Source organism: Rattus norvegicus, chromosome 19, assembly GCF_036323735.1.
Source record: "Rattus norvegicus strain BN/NHsdMcwi chromosome 19, GRCr8, whole genome shotgun sequence".
Taxonomy (NCBI): Eukaryota; Metazoa; Chordata; class Mammalia; order Rodentia; family Muridae; genus Rattus; species Rattus norvegicus.
The window spans coordinates 59,326,581-59,351,298 of NC_086037.1; the positions used below are offsets into that span (position 1 = coordinate 59,326,581).

Below are 24,718 nucleotides of genomic sequence, written 5' to 3' on the forward strand. Positions count from 1 at the left end.
AGGACTACGGGGATTTTTGAGGTTGAACAAATTGCATTTTGCATTATGATGGCTTATAAAAGTACAGAGGCCAAGGAGCAGAACACAATGGTTTGAATGAGAATGGCCCCCATTAATGGGTATTTTGAATATTTAGTTCCCAGATTGTTAGGAAAGATTAGGTGGCAAGGCCTTGTGGGAAGGGGTGTGGCCTTGTCAGAGGAGGTGTGGCTTTGTTGGAGGAGGAAGTGTATCACTGTGAGTCAGACCCAGTCTCCTTCCCTCTCTGCCTCTCTGCCTGTAGATCAATGCAAGCTCTTGGCTACTGTTTCGGCATCATGCCTGCCTCCCTGGCGCCGTCCTCCTCTCCATGATGATTACGACTAACCTTCTGAAAAGTGTAAGCGAGCTCCCATTAAATGCTTTCTTCTATAAGTTGCCTTGATTGTGGTGTCTCTTTGAAGCAATAGAAAAGTAATTAAGACAAACGACAAGTCAAAATAAGCTCTTTGTTCTAAAAGTTCCCTTGGTCATAGTGTTTATCACAGCAAAAGAAAAGTAACTGTTACCCAGATCCCAAAATGAACATCAAAACACATGAGGGACAAATCCAAATATTTCTGCAAACAATCTATGTAGAATACCAAGATTTTAGTTCAGTGTGGGCATTGAAGACTTGATCAGGGCTGTAAGCCATCTACATCTGACAGATGTGTATCTGACATTCCCCCTTTCTATGCAGCTACAACTGAGGGCACACAGCTTGTCTCAATAAATTTAAAATGTTGGTATCACACAATCCCTCCTCTCTTGTTCACAAGAGAGTCAAGAAATGAACAGGGGAACAAAACGGGGAAGTCCATGTAGGTGTAAAACTTGAAAATCAAATCAAGCAACGAGTCAAAGAAGAATTCTTAACTGAAATTCAACAACATATAAGGATGCAGAGAGAAACCACCAAACGGAGCAAAGATGGTGTCTGGATAAAATAGAAAGCCAAGAAAACGCTAAGAGGTCAAAGATACATAACATCATAATGAAGGTATTTATGGATGCCAGGGAAGCAAAACAAACTTTACTTTTAGAACTCTAACAGAATGAGATATTAACTTTAATAACATAACCGCAGAATGAATAGAGAAAAAACTTCTAGAAATGAAAGATAGACAGAGCACCCCCATTTACTGCTGGAGATGATGCCATTTGACTGTCAGTAATTGATAAAACAGGAGGACAATCTGCAAGAATAGAGAGCTAACCACCACGACCAGTCAACTGGCTCTGAGGGACATTTATAGAAGAGTTCATTTGACAAATACATTTTCTCTTCAAGAGCACAGAAACCATCCACGAATGGCCCGCAGAACAAAACCTACTACACTTTCAAAACATTGAAGTCATTTAAAGTATGTTCTCTGACCACAGTGGTATCAAATTAGAAAGAAATAACAGAACAATTCTTGTAAAAATCTCTAAATATTTGGAAATTAAATGACAGATTTCTCCGCAAACGACAGGTAAAACACAAAGTTGGGGAGACATTGGAAAATACTTTAAAATAAACTCAAATGAAAATACAACACATCAGAATTCACTGTTTGAAATGAAGCAGCATTTAGAGAAAAAATTTATAGCATGAAATACTTAGGTTAAAAACCCAAGATGGAGGACAGGACAGACGGCTTCAGTAGTTACGAGTGTTTGCTACTCTTTCCGGGTGCCTAAGTTTGATTCCTCCCACCCACATCACTGGCTCATAATTGCCTGTAACACCATTCCAGGGGACTAGATGCCATCTTCTGATTTCCATGGGCTCTTGTATGCAAGTGGTGTACAAAAAGACAAGCAGGCCACACCCACACCCACACAGGTAAGTGTCAAGATAAGCATTGAAGCTCACACCTGTAATCCCTGCATTCACGAGGATAAGGAGGAGAATTATGAGGAGGAATCCAGGCTGTGCAGCACATACTGCCTCCTAGGACATTCTGCATTTCAGAGAGAAGCAAGAACAGATAAAGTTAAGAGTGATTTTTTCTTCATTATATTACAAAAAGTCAAAAGTGGGCAATTATTATCATCTCTTTAACTACCAGCCTGAAACAGAGAAAGCAAACTGCAAATGGTGAGGAACTTTGAAACTTCAAAACCTACCCAAGTGACACACCTCCTCAAATAAAGCCACACCCTCTAACCCTTACCAAACAGTTCCACTAACTGGGACCCAAATATTCAAACCTATGGAGATCATTCTTATTGAAATCACCATACTGTTGTGGTTTGAAAGATACACGTCCCCCATAGCTTAGGGCATTTGAACAGTTGGCTGCCATGTAATGGTACTTTAGGACGTATGTCTTATGGGAGTAGTGCGTCACTGGAGTCAGGCTTTGAGGTTTCAGAAGACTCGTGCCATTCCCAGCATGTGTTCTCTGCCTTCTGTATGTGATCAAGATGTGAACTCTCAGACGTTCCTGTGCCTTTGCTCCACCATCATAGACGCTAACCCTCTGAAACCACAAGCCCAAACTAAATGCTTTCTTTTATAATTCATACAGCTAAAAAAGAGGGGATCTCAATTTAAGAATTACATTCATCGGATTGGCTTTAGGCATATTCTTGGGGCATTTTATTGATTGCTAACTGCTGAAGAAGGGTCTAGCCCACTGTAGGCAGTATCAGTCCTAGGCAGGAGGGCCTGGGGTATATAAGAAAGGTGACTGAACACAAGCCTGAGGGAGCAAGCCAGTAAGCAGTGCTCCTCCATGACCTCTGACTCACTTGTTGTCTTCAAGTTCTTGCCCTGGCTTCCCTGGATAACGGATTATGACCTGGAAATATAAGCCAAATAAACTTTTCTGTCCTCAAGTTGCTTTTGATGATAGTGTTTATCACAGCAACAGCAAGTAAACTGAAAGAATACCTTTTGAGAAAATAAGTTTCCTGAGTTATGAAACCAATCTATCACACACACTGTGGAGCATGTTAAAGAATAGGAAAACACACACACACACACACACACACACACACAACACACACACACAACACACACACACACAACACACACACACATACACACACACACACACACACACACACACACACACACACACACGGCCAGACTTTGGCTACTTAGTAGTTCTTCTTTCTTTCACCCTTCTCTTTTTCTACCCTTTCAATCCCCTAGCACTAGATAGGAGATAAAAAAAGGACAGAGGGAAAGGGAGTGGCATTATGGTTAGACTACTTCCTGCTGATTAGGGGCATTGAGTTCTTAGGGAAAGTTTGATCTTCGGTATCAGGATATCTAATTTTTCTTCTTCTTCCTTAAGTTTGGTTATAATAACAAACCACAACCAACAGCGACCCCCTCGCCTTCACCTCTTGGGGCCCTAGAGTTTATATACCCTCTGAAAACTCCCCAGAGTCCCCAACGTCACGTAGTCACATACATTATCTATAGCATGCTTCTGTCAGTGTTGGAAGCAAATCAGAGTCACCAGCTGTGAAGCAGCCCCATCGTTGGGATTAAACAAAAACCTATTCTCATTTCTGAGTTTTGAAAGAAACCAAAATTCTTCCTCCAAACACATACTTATCCTTCACTACTGTCTCTGTTGTTTCTTTATCCTACTCATGTTGCTCAGTATCTGCATCCAACAGTGACTCCTTTCGTTCATCAACACCCATGGAAAGATGGAAAGATGTCAGACCCACGTTAGACAACCATCATCTCATAGTTTCCTTCTCTTCACAGCTCTGAGTCCTCTTTCACTTAAGCATCTGAATATCAGTGCCCTGTGCTCGTTTAATTTTAAAATCTTTTATTTGCTTATTTATTTTTAAACTTGCTTTCTGTTTCTTTCATAAACACCATGGCTCAAAGCATCTTGAGGAGGAAATTAGTTCATTTCATCTTTACCTTGTAGACCACCATGAAGGAAAGTCAGGGCAAGAACTCAAACTGGGAAGTTAGAGGCAGGAATATGTAAGAGTGTGCTTACTGCCTTGCTCTCCCTGGCTTAATCAAGTTGCTTTTCTGTACAACTTCAGGCCATCTTCCCAGGAGTGGGACTAACAATGGTAGACTGGGTCTTCCCACATGAATCAATAGTTAAGAAAACGCCTCAGAGACTTGCCTACAGACCAATATTAGGGAGATATTTTCTCAGTTAAGATTTCCTCTTCCCAGATGGTCCTAGCTTTTCTATGGTTGACAAACACTTTCCCAGAACCGCCCCAACAATTCCACAGCTAAAACACAGCAAACCTTTGTTGTTGATAGATGGGTTGAACACGCACACTTAGTGTTTAATAACTACTTTAATCAGAGAGCTGCCAACCTGACATGATCTCCCTGATGTCATGTTTCCTGGTGGTCATTCACTCATTCTGAATGGCTGTTGGTTGACCTTTGACTACATTATAAGGCTTATGTGATTAAAAATTTTTTTCTTTAACGTATAGTCAATTTTGAACAAATACCAAAAGCTATAGATAAACCATCCAAGAATGGGTGGTGACTCATACAAAGAGCATCTCTAGAGGTCTCAGCACAACTAGCAAACCTCTTAACAGGTCACATCTGATATGACAGCTAGGGTAGTTGGCTCACAGAATCCATAGCTGGGTAGGCCACTGATGACAGTTTAAACCTTTTTATCTCTCTGCCTTCTATGCCATTGCCCCATCCTGCCCCCCCCCACCCCAACAACCCTGGTAAAACTTTTGTTGTTACAAGACCCAGGCAAGGAGAAGAGTAGCTAACTTGCATCGGCACATGCAGTTCTGTACCTGCCATGCAGTCTGCAAACATGGATTCATTCCATACTTATAATAACCTCTTTGAGGCTATTAGATGTAGATGAGGCTTTGTACACATCTACAAGAGAAAAAATGGGCCTGGGAGAAGTTGAATTGCCCTAGTTAACTTGGAAATCTTTTCTAGTTAACTGTTAACTAAAGGATCCTTGGTATGTACCTGGATTCCTCTGCTCTCAGCATCAGAACAACCCTTCTGTCTTTCTATGCCATCTATAGTGCAATTCTCTCAGTCCCCAACAGTCACTGCAAGTGCTAAAAGCAGAGAAAACGTCCATTGATAAACAGGCAGTTCAAGTAGGTACCAGTTACTGCTTAATGACAAAATTACTTTAACCAGAGAGCTACCAGCTTGAGAGAGCCTCTAGGTCTGGTTTGCTGGTAGTTATTCATTTACTTGGGGCTATTGGTAATTTAAATTCATTGTTTGATGTTTGGAAGAAAAAAAATTGTTGAAACAGGGCCACACTCTGTAACCTTGGCTGCCCTGGAAATTTGCTATGTAGGTCAGGCTGGCCTCAAACTCACAATCCTGGAATTAAAAGTGTGCGCCACCACAACCAACACAAGACACTTTCTTAGCATAGTCATTTTCTAACAAAGATCAACAGGTGTAGATGAACCAAGCTGGACATGTTAGAGCAAACACCCACGAAGTCCATAAGCGGTCCTTATTCCCTTGGCATTTAGAGGGACACTTGAGACTTGAGACTACAACCTACTCTTGGCTATTACTTTCTTGTGGCTAACATACCAATTGTAATGTGACCGTCAGTGTTGACGTTTCCTCTCTAGCAAAAGAGAAGCTTAAGTAGTGAACATTTTCTGCATTACTGGTACTACAGAGAATTTACGATACCACACACACAACAACAACAACACACACACACACACACACACACACACACACACACACACACACACACACACTCACCTCATTCTTTGAGCCCTGCGAGTTCTCCACACAGGTAACAGAACCAGACCCAAACGTTCCAACTGCCTGTCGGCCATTTCTTTCACACAATGTCCTTTTTAGCCTAGTAAAATCAAAGTTCCAGAAACTTGTAGTTTAGCAATGAGATTTACATGTTCAATCCTCAATCCATAATTCATCCACACGATAAATTCACCGCCAATTGATAAAGATATAAACTGCCTACTTAGACAAGATAAAATCGACCTCGTTCACCAAAATCTCAACCATCCTCCTCCATAGACTCCATCATGATCTCTCTCCTTTTTCCTCTCTTCTGCTTTACAAAAACTTTGTCCCTGCCCCACTCTCTATTGTCCAATCGTGTATCGCCTTGACATCATCCTGTGCTAGCTTTTCATTTCTATGACAAATATCTGAACCGATAACATGTTCTAGTTTGGTTTCTGTTGCAGTGATAAAACACTGACCAAACCCTGGTGAGAGCCAGGCTGATTCAAGGCTTCCTCAGAGACCCCCATGAAGGGAATCCAGTTCTGTGGCCTTGCCCAAGGGCAGAAATGACAAGGTCTAGTCTGAGGCTGGAGCCAGGGCCTTAACAGAGTTAAAGTTTTTGTTCCTGGGAACTCGGCTTTTCCTCTTGAAGAGACCACCTTTCTTATCTTCTTTATTTCTGATTCCCAATGGTCCTTCCTCCTCAGTCACCGGAAAGCAGCAACCTGCTTGTCCAAATCAAAGACTAAATTGGAGTAAAAGGATTTATTTTCTCTTATACCTTCCAGGTTAGAGTCTATTCGTGAGGAAAGCCAAGGCAGGAACCTGGAGCAGGAACTGAGGTAGAGAAATGATGCTCACTGACTTCTTCGTGACTTGCTCAGCCTACTTTCCTATAAAGGGTAGGACCACCTGCCTAGGGAATAGTACTGCTCACAGTAGGTTGGGGCTCTCCCACATCAATCATAAATCAAGAAAATGCCCCACAACAGGGCCAAAGGCCAGTTGAGTGTCCCCCATCCCAGGTGACTCTAGTTTGTGCTAAGTTGACAGAAAGCAAACAAACCAAACCACTGCCACCACCACCACCATCACCACCACCACCACCACCAACAACAAAACTTATCCAGGACCCATCTTAAAGGAGGAAAAATTATTTTGGCTCACGGCTCTAGAAGCTACAAGTCCATGGTCTCTTGTCCTCATGAGCATCCTGGCAGGGAGCAGGAAGCAGAGCAGAGGGGCTTACGTCGGGAAGTAGGAAGAATGCCAAGTCATTGTGAGTGTGGCACACACGTACACATGCAGTGCACCCGTGTGGGCGTGTCTCCACCCAGAGGCCAGAAAAGGATAGTAAGATGTCTTCCTTCATCACTCTCCACCTTTGGCCTTAAGATGGGATCTCTTGTAGCTAGGTTTGCTGGCCAGAGCTCTTGGGATCTGCCACTCATTCAACGCTGTGGTTAGCAGCACTCCTACACTCAGCCAAGCCCAGCTTTTAAAGTGGGTGTTGGGGATTTGAACTTGAGTCTTTAGAGTAAGCACTTTATCTACTGAACCATGTCCCGAGTCTTAATGACAACTTCTTTGTCTCTTCAAAATTCATGGGTTGAATATAAGAGTAAATGGTTATAAAACTAGCTCTTAGGCCATTGAAGAGGGGCCCTTCCCTCATAATCAGCAACTTGTTAAAGCAGGAATTGAAACCCCAGGACTTTGATTATTGGTCAAAAGAATGGAGGCTGAATGCTATCTTTGGCCCTGGGGTATAGGCTTGATTTTTCTTTTTTAAATCCTGTACAAAAGATCCTAAGATTACTATCTAGTTTGAGGTTTTCCGATAAAGAACAAAGAAGTAATGCTATTCTTTCTCCTAGGAGTTGATCCAAATGGGACCTGTCTCTATCATCTGAACAGTTAAAAACAAAACAAACAACAAACAAAAAACAGATGCAAGAAAGCTGTCCAGGAAAATTGAAGACATAATATGAAGGGGCGGGAGAGTCAGTGAGTTCAGGGGTTAAGATCACTTGGTGCTCTTTGCAGGGGACCCTGGTTTGGATCATAGAAACCACACGGTGACCCCCAACTATCTGTATGTAACTTCAGTTCCAGGGGAGGCTGATACCCTCTTTAGACCTCCTTCCACACCAGGCATGCACACTGTCTGTCTGTCCATCTGTCTATCTGTCCATCCATCCATCCATCCATCCATCCATCCATCCATTCTTCATCCATCTACCCATCCATGCATGCAAGATAAAATAAAAGTCTAAAAAGTAAAATTAAAAAGAAGAAGTACAACACTTACCTAACTATTCAAGTGAACCAACTCAGTGGTTTCTTTGGATAACATATTCCCTATTATTTATTTATTTATTTATTTATTTATTTATTTATTTATTTATTTATTTATTTACTGTATATGAGTACACTGTAGCTGTCTTCAGATACACTAGAAGAGGGTGTCAGCTCTCATTTCAGATGGTTATGAGCTGGGATTTGAACTCAGGACCTCTGGAAGAGCAGTCCGTGCTCTTCACCGCTGAGCCATCTCTCTAGCCCCAGTACATTCCCTCTTTAAATTCTCTGTATAGTAAACTCTCTCATTAAATCCCACATGTTAAAACGCTAGTTTATTTTACTGATTCAGCTCTGGCGGAAACAATACCGCTTGAGGAAGGCAGTGATGTGAATTTCTTATTTTAAAGATGTCCTTTATGTTTACTTATGTGTGACTGTGTGTGTGTGTGTGTGCACATGAGGGTAGGTGCCTGTAGAGACCACAAGAGGGCGTCAGAGACCCTGGAACTGGATTGCTGTGATTGTAGCTATTCTGGTAAGTGCTCCTCCAGATTGCCATTTCTCCAGCTCCTCAGATTCATTGTTTCAGACAGGCTAAGAGAAGTTTGGGGCTTGATGACTGTCACTCACTTTATACATGTCATTGCTTAGACTCCAGTGACAAATTACAGGAAACCCTAATACTGCAACTCTCTCTTGCCTTGGAATCTTTAGCTGTAACCATAGCAACTATTTTTGGTTGTGGACTGGTTGAACCAGTCTCATGAGTACCCCAGGTTATACTCAGGCTTATACAGTGAAGAATGGCCTTTCACCTCTGATTCTCTGGGCTTTTCCTCTAGAGTCCTGGGGTTACAGGTCTTAGCCGACACACTGTGCATATTTTATCTGATAATATACAGCAGCATCTCCATTCTGAGAATCCAGGAGGCAGCCTTCTGAGAGTGAGGACAACCAGAGACCAAATCAAACCCCTCCCATCCAGTGGACTGGTAAAACTGTCTCACAGCAAATCCACATAGCTTCTGGCTTTTGCCTCATGGTTTTCTGTAAAGGATAAGACTGCCACAGGTGGCAGGGAGAGCAATTCAGTTCATTCTATTCCCAGTTTGCATAAATGCAAACAAGGACATTTCCAGTGTGTATTTCTGTCCCCTGATTTCTTTAGAAATTCAAGAAAACCAAGGCATTGGGATATCTTTTCTAACTGAGACAGGATCTCACTGTGTATCCCTGGCTGGGCTTATTCTCACTACAGAGCCCTGGCTATCCTCAAAATCCTTTTTTGTTTGTTTTGGTTTTGACTTTGGTCTCAGGAAGCCCTCCGCACTGTGCGTTTCAATTCGTACACATAAGTGCATATTTCTGAGGCAGGAAAATAGGAAGCCATGGAGGAGGAGGGTCTGGAGATCAACATATGAAAGAGAGCCTAGGAGGAAAGTTTGGAAGCCCCTAAGTTACTTGAGCTTCTTCAACCAAAAAGAGCAAGCCCAGAACAGCCCTAAGCTTGGGAGAAGTAGATACTTGGTTAATGGCCCATGAACTACTTCAGCCAAAGGTTAGGGCTAGGGCTAGGGTTAGGGTTAGGGCTAGGGCTAGGGCTAGGGCTAGGGCTAGGGCTAGGGCTAGGGTTAGGGTTAGGGTTAGGGTTAGGGTTAGGGTTAGGGTTAGGGTTAGGGTTAGGGTTAGGGCTAGGGCTAGGGTTAGGGTTAGGGTTAGGGTTAGTGTTAGGGTTAGTGTTGGGTTTAGGTTATTATTATGGTTATGGTTATGGTTATGGTTAGGGTTTATTGCTGGTTTGGAGTCAGACTACAGGTTGAAGCCTGGCACATCTCCAGTTAACTCTTTATCTTGTTTTTCATAAATCACCACCATTCCTGTAAATTTTTTTCTTTTTTCTTTTTTTCGGAGCTGGGGACTGAACCCAGGGCATTCCTGTAAATTTTTAATGCATCTTTGTACAATTCATTATTAAGAGGTGCAAATACCTGGGAACTCCAGCATCTGCTTACCAGACACAACTCTGCACCTGTGACAAACATAAGTCAGGTCACACTGACCAGGATTTTCCCCTAAGGATCCTGTTGCAGCAGCAGCAGCAGCAGCTGTCTGTCTGTCTGTCTGTCTCTATCTATCTATCTATCTATCTATCTATCTATCTATCTATCTATCTATACCATCTAACTGTCTATCAATCATCTATCTATCAATCATCCATCTATCTATCTATCTATCTATCTATCTATCTATCTATCTATCTATCTATCTATCTATCTATCTTTCTCTCTTAACACCAATACTTGCTGTAGCCCAGCTAAACTTCTGTTTTAATCTCCCATGTGCTGAGGTCACAAGCGAGAGCCACCACTCTAAGCTTCAATATTTTTTCTTACTAACCTGAGAAGTCAGGAAGCCTCCCAGTCTTTTGTATGTGAACTTTGGCACCAAATCGGCAAGCTTGACTTAACAATGGCTCCTGTTTTAAGTTAAATCAGGTCTGCAGAGAGCTGGGGGTGGGTAGGTGTTGAATTTACCAACTACCTGGTATTGATAAATTATAGAACTAGGGTTCCAGGAAGATCCTTCCAAAGTCTGTGTCCCTTGCATACATTTTGTTTCTTTTGAGTCGTGTCAGATTTTACTCAGCAGGAATGAGTGCATCTTGTCATTGCAAATTTCTACTTAGTGAAAGAGGTAAGGAATTGACTAAAAAAAAAAACCCAAACAAAAAACCAAACAAAAACTCCAACCAAACCAAACCAAAAGAAAACAAACAAACAAACAAACAAACAAACACCGGTAAGATTCAAAGGCAGCGGTCCTTGCTGGGCTTTAAACTGCGGGCAAATAGAGCCACCTGGCGGTCATCTTGGTAAGTACAAGCATGGGTATTTAAAAACACTTAATAACCACTGTGGTTCAGATGTTTTTTACAGGAACAAGCGGATGGTAAAATCTCCTCAGGGTTTGAATGTGGGAGTTGGCTTTGTCTCAAACTTCTTCAAGTTTTTATAATCTTTCTTTGCCTGGGTAACAGGTAGACAGATCCGTGTTAGATCAAACTCAAGGCTAAACGTCCGGGAGTCAGACAGGATAAGCAGAGAGAAGAAGGGGTCAAGTAAGTACTGTTGTGAAGCTGAAACTCTAAGTGACCAAACCTGGCATTCTAACGGTGGTTTGAAAGAGGAGGTTCCCCGCCTCCACAGGCTCATGGGTTTGAATACTTGTTCTTTAGGTGGCGAATTGTTTAAGGATTAGGAGGTGTGGCCTGGTTGGGGGAGGTGTGTCATAGGGGCAGTCTTAGAGGCTTCAAAGCCTCTTACCCATCCTAACATGCTCTCTGCCACTATGCCTTTGCCCCACTGTCATAGACTCTTATTTCTCTGAAATCATAAGCCCAATTGAACCCTGTCTTTTACAAGTTGATTGATCATGGTGTTTTATCACAGCAATAGAAAATTAATGAATACACTAACCATTAAACCTTCCCTTTACCCACAGAGCCATCTCTGGGGTCCTATGGTTTTTATTTTGTCAGTACTTGGAATTGCATAATTTACTATCGAATTACAGCCCCAGCTGACAGCTGCATAGTTTTTTTTTGCCAGCCTTCAAATAGAGATCAAGCAGTCAGATGAAGGAAGAATTAGAAAAAGACAGGGTCACATTAACCGTTTGAGATAAACAGTTTGAGATGTGAGTGCCGAACAGCCAGCCAGACATCTCTCTCTGACCTGCAGGAGGTCTCAGAATCTATGGGACAATGTTCTAGAACTCTGCATTCAGATCCTGTGATGTAGCCACCCAGGGTGGGGTGGGGTGGTAGCGCCAGTATACCATTTTAAAACTCTTGCCAGAACCTGCTCCGTGGCACGGTAAATAAATCTTGGTGTATCCCACTTGCCATAATACACAATTTAATATGTTACCAGCTTGTTGTAAACATAAATGAGTTCTCTTTTTGTTTTTCTTTGCTTTGCTTTGCTTTTGAGACGGGGCTTCTCTGTGTAGCCCTACCTGTCCAAAACTGACTCTGTAGATCAAGCTGATCCCATACTCAGAGATCTGCCTGCCTCTGCTGGGATTAAAGGCATGAGCCACCATCCTGGCTTAAAGAACGTCTCTTAACTGGAACTGGAATAGCTAGTTAGGGACACAATCTTCCCTTTCTTTCTTTCTTTCTTTCTTTCTTTCTTTCTTTCTTTCTTCCTTTCTTCCTCTCTCTCTCTCTCTCTCTCTCTCTTCCTTCCTTCCTTTCTTTCTTTCTTTCTTTTTCTTTTTTCTTTTAGTATTTTGAGCCAAGGTATTCCAGACTGGATTTGAACAAGCAGCTATATCCTCCCACCTCTGTTTTCTGAGTGATAGAACTGCAGGCCTGGCAGACTGAGTACACATTCATCTGGAGATTTTTGTTTTATAATTGGGAGGGGCGATGCTACTGGAAAAAGACAAAGATTCTGCTAATAATTCTGTCTCATAATGCACAAGGCAGCTCCGTTACGATTTGCTCCAAATGTAGCAGTGCCGAGGTTGAGAAGTCAGGTGTCGGTGACAGGAGCACCTTGGAGGACTGCATTAACAATGTTACAGGATTGTATACAGTTCTGTAGCAGCAGAAGGTTGGCCTCCCAGAGGTTTGGAACTCCACCATGGAAACCAATACTCTGCCTAGAGATGTAGTCTGTATTGTCCCTTCACACCAATGTGAAGTAAATACCTGACAGAACCAACTTAAAGGATAAAATATGATTAGTTTATCATTGCTAGGGACTTAGTAGATGAATGGGAAAGGTGTGGTAGGACAGATCCTGTCACATCATTGGGGCCATGCTAGTTTGCTTTCTGCTGCTATAACAAAACAGCCATGACCAAAAGCAACCTTGGGAGGAAAGGTTTATTTGCCTTACACTTCCAGGTTGGGGACTGCTCATCACTGAAGAAATTTGGGGCAGGAGATGAAGCAGGAACTGAAGCAGAGACTGTGGGAGAACACTGCTTATTGGTTCACTTGTAGTTACCTTTTTTGTACAGCCCAAGACCACCTGCCCAAGGAAGAGTGGCTCTTACATTGAGCTGGACCCTCCCACATCAATAAATAATCAAGGCACATCAATAAATAATCCCTATAGACAGGAGACTCAGCTAATCATGTCGGGGCTCCTCCTTCTTCTAGGTTGACTTTTGGTTGTGTATGGGAGAGCAGCACTGTTAGGGCTAAGTGGTTGGGATCAGGAAAAGGCTCTGTAATTCAAGTGCTTCCTGTGCCAACCGGAAGAAAGGTTGGGTGTGGTGCCTTTCTATAATCTCAGTGTTGGTAAGTCTGAGGCAGGGATCCCTGGAGCGACAACTGAGACCCCGCCTCAGTGAATAAGCAGTTGAAAAAGATATTCTTCTGATGAAGCCCTGGTCGGCTCAGATATGTGCACACGTGTGCTCACATACACCTGCTCAACACATACACATGCATATGTGCAGAAAAAGGAAACCCAAGTAAATGTTGTTTTCATTGAGTTAGCTTTTCACTGTACATGTTCAGGGAAGTGGGTCTGTCCCCAAGGAATATGGAAGGAGAGAGCTACCCCATAGCAGCGACACTTTTCAGGATTTAAAAACAAAAGCAACATTGTCATTGTCCCCAACCTACCCATAAAATATGCAGTCTTCCCATGGAGGCCTGCATTCTCTCAATCCTGGGCCAGAAGATTCCGCCATAACACAGGCTTGGGAAGGAAGTTATGAGTAGATCGTGTTTTGGAAACTTGCTTCAGCAAGGGCAAACTGAAAGCAGGCTTCACATTGTGAATCTAGGATATTTTATAATCAGGATTTTTGTCAGGTGCTTTAAAAGTCTACTTTGCAAGTTTGTAATTAGGTGATGCCTACGAACAAGAGAACCAAGTTATGTTTGGAAGACCATTCTTTCTTGACAGAGAATCCGCAGGCACAAGAACTTGTGTGTTCTGTATTTTTGGCTCACTTTGTAGCCTAGGCTGGCCTTGAACTTGTGGTGATCCTTCTGTTTTAGCCTCCCAAATTCTGGAATTACTTAATTCTCCAAGTGTAGGTTTTTTAAATGCCACATTTACATGAGCAGCACATCTTGTGGATGGAAAAAAATCCCTGGATAGTATCAAGCCGGGATGTTTACTCTAACGGGTGTGTCCAACCTGAGGCTCGTGGCAGCACGTCACCAGGATAAGAATAAATACGACCCAATACAAAAGTTGTAAAGTTTCAACATTGTGAGGTTTTTCTTTTCTTTTTCTTATTTGGAATTCGATTCAGGGATATTCCAGTGTAAATTTTGGATATGACAGTGTCGCAGTATCGTGTCGTAGTGTCATAAGGTTGAGCATGCACGCCTGCATGGCATGGAAAGGAGCTGGAGCTCAGGACAGTCTCATCAGAACCTCCCTTTTTTCCCTTGTAGAGTCTAGTTGAGCTTGGACTACATTTCCCAGGATACCCCATTGCTGGGACACATTCGGGATTGGGTAAAACAATAAGGAAGTGCTTTCGGGTCGCCCAGCAACGTGCAGAGTCCTGCAGGGTGACTGGGTGAGCACGCCCCTTGAGGAAGCTTAATCCCGTTTCTGAGCCGTTCCTGTTTTTCCTTCCAGCCTGACGGCCGGTCGATTTCTTCCGCGTTCCCACCACCGCTCTTCTCAGGCTCCGCCCCCTTTCCCGCCAGTCGCCGCGAAACCAGGAAACTGGATTGCAGCTGCGGACCGGCTGGGTGAGCAGCGCGCAGGCGCGAGCGGTCTGGTTCCTGACGCGCGCAGCGCGGTTGAAGCCAGAGTGAGTTGCTGAGGAGAGCAGGCGGCTACTTCTATCTCCAGCATGGCAGCTCTGCGCTATGCGGGCCTGGATGACACGGACAGTGAGGATGAGCTGCCTCCGGGCTGGGAGGAGAGAACCACCAAGGACGGCTGGGTGTACTACGCCAAGTAAGCGGCCTGGAGCGGCGTTCCTGAGAGCCGTGTCCTGCGAGGCCTGGACCCTGCGCTGCCCAGCCGGGCGGGCACGCGCATCCAGATTGCCAGTCTCCTGTCCCAGGGTCCCCCGTTGTTATGGGGTCTGGGTCAAGGTCCGGTCACCTGGCCACCCGCAGCACGCCCCCTGCTGCTCACTGTGTGGCACTGCACCGCGCGGTTGTGGCTCGTACGTCTTACTCCTCCTCTGAAGAGGAAATAGAGAAAACTTCAAAGCCAAACTCCCGCCAAGGGGACCCGAGTTGGAGGTTCCACAAGTCTGTATTTTTAAGCAGATGGCCTGGATGGCTTACAGTGGTTTCCAAGGGAAGTTTTGGAAATTTCAGAGCCTTTCTCTTTGGCTAACCGTGACCTTGGGCCACTGAAAGCCCTGGCTTTCTGCTTTCCTAATCTGTGAGATGAGTTGACCCAAGAATGAGTCTATGCTGTGCATAAGGCGCTCAGTGGAGAGGCTAGTGGGTTGTAGGTCACTTGGCCAGCAGGTATTTTCTGTTAGTTGGGCCTGAATCTGTGGTAAAGTTGCATAGGCCTGATAATTGGAATTATCCAATTACCTGGGTCGTCTCTCCCTCCTCCCTACCCCATACATATTCCCTTTTCTGAGGCAGGATCTCACTATGTAAACTTGCTGGCTTGGAACTAGCTTAGTAGATGAGGCTGGCCTTGAACTTTCACAGATCCACCTGTTTTTACAGGGTCTCACTGTGTATGTAGGCCTGTGTAATCCCACCCCCAACCCCCAGTATCCGGGTAGGGTCTTCAATACAGACACTGAGTTTCCATAGAGAACCAACTGCAGCTGACTCTACGCTTGGGGTGATCTGTTCGTTTTTAACAAGTAGATATTTAATGTACAAAGTGATGGGTTTTGAGACAGCCTCGGACTCTTGATGGGGTTCCTTTTCTCTGCCCTTTAGAGAATTGAAAGGCAGGGGGAAATTAGCAATGGAACAGGCAGCAGTGGAGAACTCTCCAGCACCTCGGACAGCAAGCAGCAGGCACAGTCAGTGGGCTGAAAGGCCTTCTATGGGGAGGAATCATGTTCACAGGGCAGACACACATGGAGAAAAGGACTGGAAAAGCAGAGTGGGAACTGCGGAAGCCAAGAGACCCAGCTTCTTCTTGGGGGCCTTTATTTGTTTTAAGTCACTGAAGAGTTTTCACACTCTAATTTAAGAGTTGGTTTGAAAAAAGATAAGACCGTTGGTTGGCCCACAACTCTTGGGTAACAAACTTGTCCTGTTGTGGCCTTGAACTTACTGAGCCAGTCAATCAGCAGGGGCTGAATAGCAGGAGAAGAAACCCACAAGGACTTTGTTTTAAGATGCCAGGCTTTCATTCCACTCACTTAAGAAGGGTGAGGAAGAAGCTGGCCATCTTGGAAGTTCACCACTCGTGTTACCTAGCCATGGTCCCTCTCCCTAGCTGCCTTCCAAGATGTCTGTCTGCCTCCAACCCCGAGTTTCACGACCTCTTTTTTCTTATGTATATTGTGTACTTTCCCTGGTGTTCTTCTCAAATATTTCATCTATTTTCTTATGTATCTGTAAAACATTCTTAAAACAGAGTCTCATGTAGTTTAGGTTGTCCTTAACTTGTTAGCTGGCCAAGGTTGAGCTCCCAGTTCTCCTGGGTTGGGGTCAGAGTATGCATGAACACAACAGAAGCTAGGAGACTCAATCTTTTTAAAAGCTTTCCATGAGAGTATATTATCTCTTGGCTTTCAGAAATCAAATTATTCTACTAACATCTATAATGTGTATTTTTAGTTTTTAATAATTAACTTAAAAACATGTAGACCAGACTGGCTTCAAACTCACAGATCTTCCAGCCTCTGGGGTTAATGGCATGTGTTACAGTTTTGTCTATCAGTGCTTCCCGTACGTAGCCCAGGCTTGCCTAGATTTTTTTTTTTTTTTTTTTTTTTTATGTAACCAGGATGACATAGTTCTTGATGCCTCCTGCCTCCACCTTCCAGATATGAAATTACATGTTTGCACCATCCTACCTGGTGTCAGAAAAATTTAAAAGACAGCTTTCTTGCCTTATTATCAAATTAGGAGTTAGTTTGTGCCCTGGGGTCTCCTACTAAGAGGTTGAGATTTGCAGCTACTCAAAGATACTCACTGCTGCCCCTGGTGGCCAGATAGAAAGAAATAGAAAATAGAAAAGCTTTGGTGAGTTCGTTCATTCAAGTGCTGGGCTGGTTGGTGGGCACTGGTGATGTCCAGCTAAGTGTGATGCAGCTGTCATTCTTAAGGAGCCCTATAAGACGGACAGATGACTTGTAATTATACAGTTCCATGGCAGTGTGTCCAGCATGAGGTGTGTGAGTGGGTAAGGGAGGTTGCCTAGGAGAAGTGTCACTTGCCCTGTGTCTCAGAAGGTGGGTTCAGGTGGTAGGAAGTCAGGCAGGTGGAGGGGACAGTGGGAGGAGAGACCCCAGGCAGGCCTCTTTCTGTGGTATAAGGTTCGGGGTTGTAAAGCCCAAGACTGGCGAGGAAGGAATCAGTTTGCAGAGGCCCTCCTATGCTTCACTGAGGACTCGGATCCTATTATCCAACTCTAGAGCCCATGATGTTCTGGAGCCAGGGAGTGCCATTGATTCCGAGTCTTCAGAAGGACTGAATGGTTCTGCAAACGTAAGCGGATTGTATGAGCAGGGGGTACAGTGGTACAGGCGTGCCAGGGATCCTGCATTGGGTGCTCCTACCTGGACCCCTGTGTGCGGAGTCTCAGCCCTAGAGACTGTGGGCATCTCGTCAGCTGATGATGAAGTAATACAGTTACTCCCTTTTTGAGGGCACATTTAAGGAAATCAAGCTAAACCTTTGAATGCCTCCTTCAGTGCCTGGCTGTTTCCCTCACGGTAGGATGCCCTCTCACTGGTGACAGGAGGTTCTAGCTTTTGCTCCATTTTTTAAGGAGAATGATCTATTACAGCTGTACTTTCACTTTATTAAATGTGAATCGAGCAAAAGTAAAAAATGAACAGCAAGTAGCAGACAGAGAGAAGCCGTGGGTGGCAAAATGTTATCAATAGAGTACTCACAGTGCCATCAGAAAGTGGCTGGAAGAGCCCAACTGAGAGAGAAGTAAAGCTTTCAGTCAGGTGTGTACAGCACCAGGCCACATCTGGGAGCCCTGACTGAGGCCGTGGTGGAGTCCCTATTGCCTGGTATGCATTCTCCATGTTTCCCTTAGCCGTAGGCATTTCTTACATTGTGGGATAAACAGTAGCTGAGGGAAGGCACTTGGGAATCTTTTAGCTCTGTTCAAGGACAAAGTGTTTTTTAATACCCTTAGCTGTCTGCTGTTTTCCTTTCTTCCTGTCACAGACTGGGGAGCCCATTAGTCTCTTGGGAGCTTTTGAAGGGCATGTGAAATAAACACACTGGAGCCTTGTAAGGGTGAGCCTCCTTGATACCAGAGTCTGCTTTCAGTGAGCTTGGACAGCATGTGACAATTTACCAATAGAATGTATGACAGCTACCATTTTACTATAATGATTGCTCCAAGAGACCATTTGAACAGTGCCCTTGAGACAGCCCCATTCTGCAAATGACAGGAAGTGATGGCTGAGAAATGGAGTCAGTGGAGCAGTGTTCCATAGGGGCTGTGTTGTCAGACCGAGTGTACACAGATCCATGGTCATCTTGTCATAGCTAAGTGACCTGTGCTACTGTCTCACTACACTCTTAATGTCCTTAATGTCCTCAGGACCCAGAGATTAATGAGACACGGAAGTCATACCTGGGGCCAGAATATAGACTTAAAATATGTCTCTCTGTGTGTGTGTGTGTGTGTGTGTGTGTGTGTGTGTGTGTGTGTGTGTGTATAAGTGTAACTGTGTCTGTGTGCATGCCATGGTATTGGTGGAGGTCAGAGGACAGCATCCAGGAACCACACCTCTTCATCCTCCGTGGGATCCAGGCAGCAAACTGGGGTCCCAAGGATTGCATGGCAAGCCCTTTTTCCTCCTGAGCCAATTTGCCAGCCCAGAAAGTACATTTTAAAAGTCACATCTGCAATTTTAGTACTTAGGAAGTAGAGACAGTAAAATCAGTGTTTAATGTCATCCGTGGCTACATGGTGAGTTCAGCCTTGTCTCCAAACACAACCAAAACAAACCACAAAAAACCAAAACTCAACAAAGTAAAAAGAACAAGCAATATAAACTTTAACAATGCAATATTTAAGCTGCATTTAGTATTTAAATATGATCATTATAAACCAGATACTGGAGATTACCAGTATATCCTTAAATAAAGGGAGAAGAAATGCAAAATGTCTTTCTAGAACTGTGCTTCACAGAGATTTGTAAAGTGGACTCTAGCTGGGACCTAGTCCCCTTTGCTCTCCCGGTGAGCTCCCTACCTGTCCTGCAAGATTCCTTCAGGTTTGAGTCTTCTGACCTACAACCTGAGGCCTCTGACCTGATGTAGTCAGCAAGCTTTCTGTTCTGAGTGTTTCCTTCTGTCTGTTCTCACTACTCCAGCTGTAGCAGGAAGAGACCCAGATGTACAATGACTATATTTTAGCAGTGTTAACTTTCTCTATTGTGGGTCTCTTACAGTCACACCGAGGAAAAGACCCAGTGGGAACATCCGAAAACCGGGAAGAGAAAACGAGTTGCAGGAGGTCCGTCTGCTGCCCGAAGCCCAGAGGCCTGTGTCTGAAGCATTCATCAGCTAGGGGAGATGTGGGAGGTGGTGAGGTGGCAGTTAACCCTGGCTGTCTGCTGGGTGGCCATCAAGGAGCAAGGCTCTCAGTCTGAGAGCATGGTGGGTTTGGCAAAAGGAGAAGATAAGATCTTGAGATGGACAGGAGGATGCCTTATGGCTTTCAGCAAAGTTTATTGAGACAATTGGAGCTTTGACTTGTTGGGTTTCTCTGCAGTTGCACCATGGGAGTAATTGCTCTAGGTGTAGGTGATAGAGAAAGATGTTTCTGAGGCAGTACCCAGTCCATGGAGTCGAAGTACTGACTAAAAACAAAGGGGTTGAAGCCCCTCAGGGTCTAAGTGAGGACAGATGAGCTCGTTCATGAAAATGACAGGATGGCTTTACAGCATGGTGCAAGACAGCCTGGGTCAGCACTCCATTGCTCATGTCTGGTGTAATGCAGCCATGGCTGTGAGCTTTGGGAGCCTCTGCTGAGGCCTGGTGTAAAAGCAGGAGCTGAGAGAACGCTGAAGAGTGATCAAGGGTTTCGGTTAAAGCAGGAGGCAGAATGTGAATTCCAGATGGGATGCTGGGTCTTCTCTGACTGCCACCCTTGAAGCAAGTGACCAGAGCATCCTGTTCCAGAGGGTTTAGGGGGCCAGAGATAAGAGGGATATCCTTCCTGACCTTGGGGTGCGACTTGGCTTCATTCCCTACACATACACTGTTAATCTTTCTTGTGTTTCAGACTTGCCGTATGGATGGGAGCAGGAGACCGACGAGAACGGACAAGTGTTTTTTGTTGAGTAAGTGTCTATGTAGAAGCACAGCCAGTTTGACTTTTAAGAGGAGTTTTCAGTTATAATTTCCTACATTGACTGTAGGAAAATATGAAGCCATACAGACCTGTTTTACCAGCAAGAGTAACCCCCTTTTCGAGCTTTGTGATTTTTTTTTTTTCTTCTAGTCTTCAGGCTTCCACCCTTCTTTGTACACTAAGGTTTTGGGGTCAGGACAGCACAGCCCTTCACACGTGACTCACCTGCCACGTGGATTGTGGTGTGGTATTCCCTAAGCACACCCCTAATGTAATATAATTGTCTTTTCTCTAAGGTTGAACAAAAACTTAGCTTTTCAGAGACAGCATGATTTTTTGGGAGTTGCGTGAAGATTTCCCTAGGTTTTCATTGTTCTTGATTGGACCACTGCTTTTCTTTCTTTCCTTCCTTTTCTTCTTTAAGCCATTTGTCCCGAGCCTTCCTAACATTTTTACAAAGGATTGATTGATATGTCTGTGTGGCTGTATGAGGGTGTCAGGCTCCTCTCCCATCAGTCTACAAATCTCCCTTTAGGCGCGGTCTCTCCCTGAACCTCAGCCTCTGAAGCTGGAGTTACAGGTGTGCAAACATGGGATCCCAGACTGTTGTATGGGTGCTGTGTTCCAAACCCCAGTCCTCAGGGTTGGGCAGCAAGTGCTCTGTAATTGCTGTGTCGTCTCCGGAACTTTATCTTCCAGATTTTTAGCACTACAGTGACAGTTCGTTTCATTTTTTTATTAGATATATTTCTTTATTTACATTTCTAATGTTATTCCCTTTCCTGGTTTCCTGTCCATAAGCCCCCCATCCCCTCTCTCTCCCCCCATATGGGTATTCCCCCCCCATCCATCCGCCTTGCTGCCCCCTCCCCCCACCATTCCCCTGCACTGGGGGTCCAATCTTGGCAGGACCAAGGGCTTCTCCTTCCACTGGTGCCCCAACAAGGCTATTCTCTGCTACATATGCATCTGAAGCCATGGGTCAGTCCATGTCAGTCTTTAGGTAGTGGTTTAGTCCCTGGAAGCTCTGGTTGGTTGGCATTGTTGTTCTTATGGGTTGGAAGATCCTTCAGCTCTTTCAATCCTTCCTCTAGTTCTCCCCAGGGGGGTCCTGTTCTCAGTTCAGTGGTTTGCTGCCAGCATTGACCTCTGTATTGGACATGCTCTGGATGTGTCTCTTAGGAGAGATCTATATCCGGTCCCTTTCAGCATGCATTTTCTAGCTTCATCAATCTTATTTAATTTTGGTGGGTATATATATGGGCCACATGTGGGGCAGGCTCTGAATGGTTGTTCCTTCAGTCGCTGCTCTAAACTTTGCTTCCATATCCCCTCCTATGGATATTTTCCCCCCTTTTAAGAAGGAATGGGAGTATCTGCATTTTGGTCATCCTTCTTGAACTTCCTGTGGTCTGTGGATTGCATCTTGGGTAATTGGTTTTGGCCTTGCCTGTTACTATCCATGAAGTAATAGTGATAGTCGTAGCAATATGCTCACCTGGAGGAGTGTTTTGTCAGCAAACCTAATCGCTCCCTCCCACTTCATCTCCCACTCTGGGAGCAGGTAGGCCAGGGCCTGCTTTGCAGTCTGAGCAGCCATATGCAGCCCTAGCAGGGCAGCCTCTCTGGCAAGTGATTAGGTGGATGTTCTTCACTGCCTATTAGATTATAAAGGATTTCTTCTTCCTTGATTTGTAAAAGTCCTTTCGCTTATCAAGACAGGGATGTCACTTCTTTAGTTTTATGCTACAATTATCCCTTCCTGCATTTTCCTTGGACAACTTGGCTGTCGAAATTCTTAGGCTCCATGCAGCCAGACTCCTCCTGTGCACACACGAGCCTGTAAAGCTGCTCTCTGGAGTCCTTTCCTCTTCACTGGCCCAGAGCAGTGGTTCCAAGATGGGATGCTCCGACCCACACCATTGGCAGCTCTTAGGAACCGACTAGATGTACACATAGACCCCTACCATCTGAATCTCAACTTGGGGTGTGTTTGTGGTGGTGACAGGCAGCCAGTGCCCTCTAGGGAATTCTGTAGCATGCTTGTTTGTTTGGCCTACTCTAGAGAGGAATCAGCTAGCCTTTTTGTAATGGATCAGGTATGTTTAGGCTGTGGCACTACATGGTTTCTGTTTTAACACAAAAATAACGGCCATTGCTGTGTCCTAATACAACTTTACAGAAACAGGCAGTAGGCCGAATCAGCCAGTTACTGATCTAATGGAAAATGAGTATGAACTATGGAAGCAAGCTAGAACAAGGTTAGGTATTCTCTAGCCTGCTGTAGGGTGTGCTGGGATAAGCATTAGGCAAGCTCTTGAGAGAAAGGAAGTGTAGATTTGTTTCCATGTGCAAATACTGTCTCCACTACTTGGTAGCCACTTACAGGCTACCAAGGTGGAATCCCAGGGGCCACAATACCAGCCAGCACTGCCACATATCAGTGTCGTCAGACAGGATCTCACAAGGTTGTTCAGGCTGGCCTTGAAATCATAGTGTAACTGTCTCAGCCTCCTGAGTAGCTGGGATCACAGGGCTTACGCCATGTGCTCAGATGCAAGCCTTAAATGATAGTACCCCGTGCATTTCAGGAGGCTTCCTATTATAGCATCAGATACAAGCATCTTAAATGATAGTACCCCATGCATTTCAGGAGGCTTCCTATTATAGCATCAGATACAAGCATCTTAAATGATAGTACCCCATGCATTTCAGGAGGCTTCCTATTATAGCATCAGATACAAGCATCTTAAATGATAGTACCCCATGCATTTCAGGAGGCTTCTTATTGTAGCATTTCAAGGTCTTTATCTCAAATCCTAAAAACGCACATAACTTTTGTACTACATTCTATATGTGTAGAGTGTGTGTGTATGTGAATGTGTCCATGCACATGGCATACAGGTGGATATCAGGACAACTGGGAGTTAATTGTTCCATTCTGTCATGTATGTTTCAGGGATTGAACCCAGGTCATACATTTAAAATGTAAAAGCTGTATTAAAAGGAGTAATTCAATAATCTCTATGTGCCAGTATATTTTATGTTTCTAGATTAATTCCAAATCAAAAGTTCAGTGCTTATCATAGGTGGCTTGGCTATGGTCTGACAGTGCAAGCAATTGAAACCTTGCTGTTTGGCCTGCTTTATAGTTATTAAGACTTCTGTCATCTCATTTTCTCCTCATGTACCAGTGTGTTTAGGCCCTAGCACAGGCCAGTGAAATTACATGGACGCCTATTGACAAGAGGAGCTGACAGATCTTATAGATGCTTTTATATTAATGTGGATTCAGTAAAAAACTCAGAGGCTTTTCAGCAAGCTGCTGTCAGACCCAAGAGGCCTACTGTGTCCCAGTACCTTCAAGGTCGTTCTGAGAGGCTTCCATGGCTCTGTTTTCAGGCAAGAGTACCATCCTTTCGTAGGCCAGAATGTAGATCAAACGGGTTCTGGGTCTCCCCATGTTTGACAGTAAGCCTCGGTGCATTGTTTGAAGTATTAGGTTATCTTGTACTGCTGGTCCTTGCTGTATAGATTTCAGTGTTCTCACTGTTCTTTGCAGCCACATAAATAAAAGAACTACCTACTTGGATCCAAGATTGGCATTTACCGTGGATGATAATCCGACCAAGCCGACCACCAGACAGAGATACGACGGGAGCACCACCGCCATGGAGATACTGCAGGGCCGCGACTTCACGGGCAAGGTGGTCCTGGTTACTGGAGCCAATTCAGGAATAGGTAGGCCTGTAGCTTACTGTCATCTTACCTTATTTATTTATGTTTTGTGAGTGCTGCACTGAATTCCACTTAAATGTAACTGTAGTGAAATGGTGGTGGTGAATCTCCAATTTACAGAGGCTCTTACAGCTTTCTCAACTGCTGTCTCATTAAAACCGCACTCCCTCTCCACCCCAGTGTTACAGTGTGAGGCTTGTGGGGCTTGACCTTGAAGTTGCTCAAAGCTGAGAAGTCAGCAGAAGCCTATGGCTATTTTGGTATTCAGGGACTGGAGACAACAGGCTCTGGCTAAGAGGTTTTGACCCGGTCTGTGAGGTGCATGGATGTGTTCCAATTACCTGGCTTATTCAGACCAGAATTGATTGGTAATGGGATCCTGGACGGCGGCAATTGTGACTTTGGATCCAAGGGTACTGCAGGTTCCCACTGGCCACCGAGCCTATCGGTTTCTCTTGGTGACCGTATCGTATTT

The 24,718-nt window shown here is 44.4% G+C and overlaps 1 protein-coding gene across 9 annotated transcripts in view; it reads left to right on the forward strand.

Moving 5' to 3' along the window:
- The first annotated feature begins 11,821 nt into the window (after positions 1-11,821).
- Positions 11,822-24,718, forward strand: part of Wwox (WW domain-containing oxidoreductase) — a 930,922-nt gene continuing 918,025 nt past the window's right edge. For 6 of the 9 annotated variants that reach the window (XM_063277944.1, XM_006255671.5, XM_006255670.5 and 3 more), the window contains exons 1-5: positions 11,822-11,907; positions 14,653-14,979; positions 19,601-19,665; positions 20,437-20,494; positions 24,068-24,246. In XM_063277944.1, coding sequence (XP_063134014.1) covers positions 14,873-14,979; positions 19,601-19,665; positions 20,437-20,494; positions 24,068-24,246 — 409 coding nt within the window. In that variant the 5' untranslated portion in view covers positions 11,822-11,907; positions 14,653-14,872. Of the gene's footprint in view, positions 11,908-14,652; positions 14,980-19,600; positions 19,666-20,436; positions 20,495-24,067; positions 24,247-24,718 lie in introns of those variants that run through there. The other 3 variants (NM_001415106.1, NM_001106188.2, XM_039097635.2) reach the window with 2 other exon arrangements.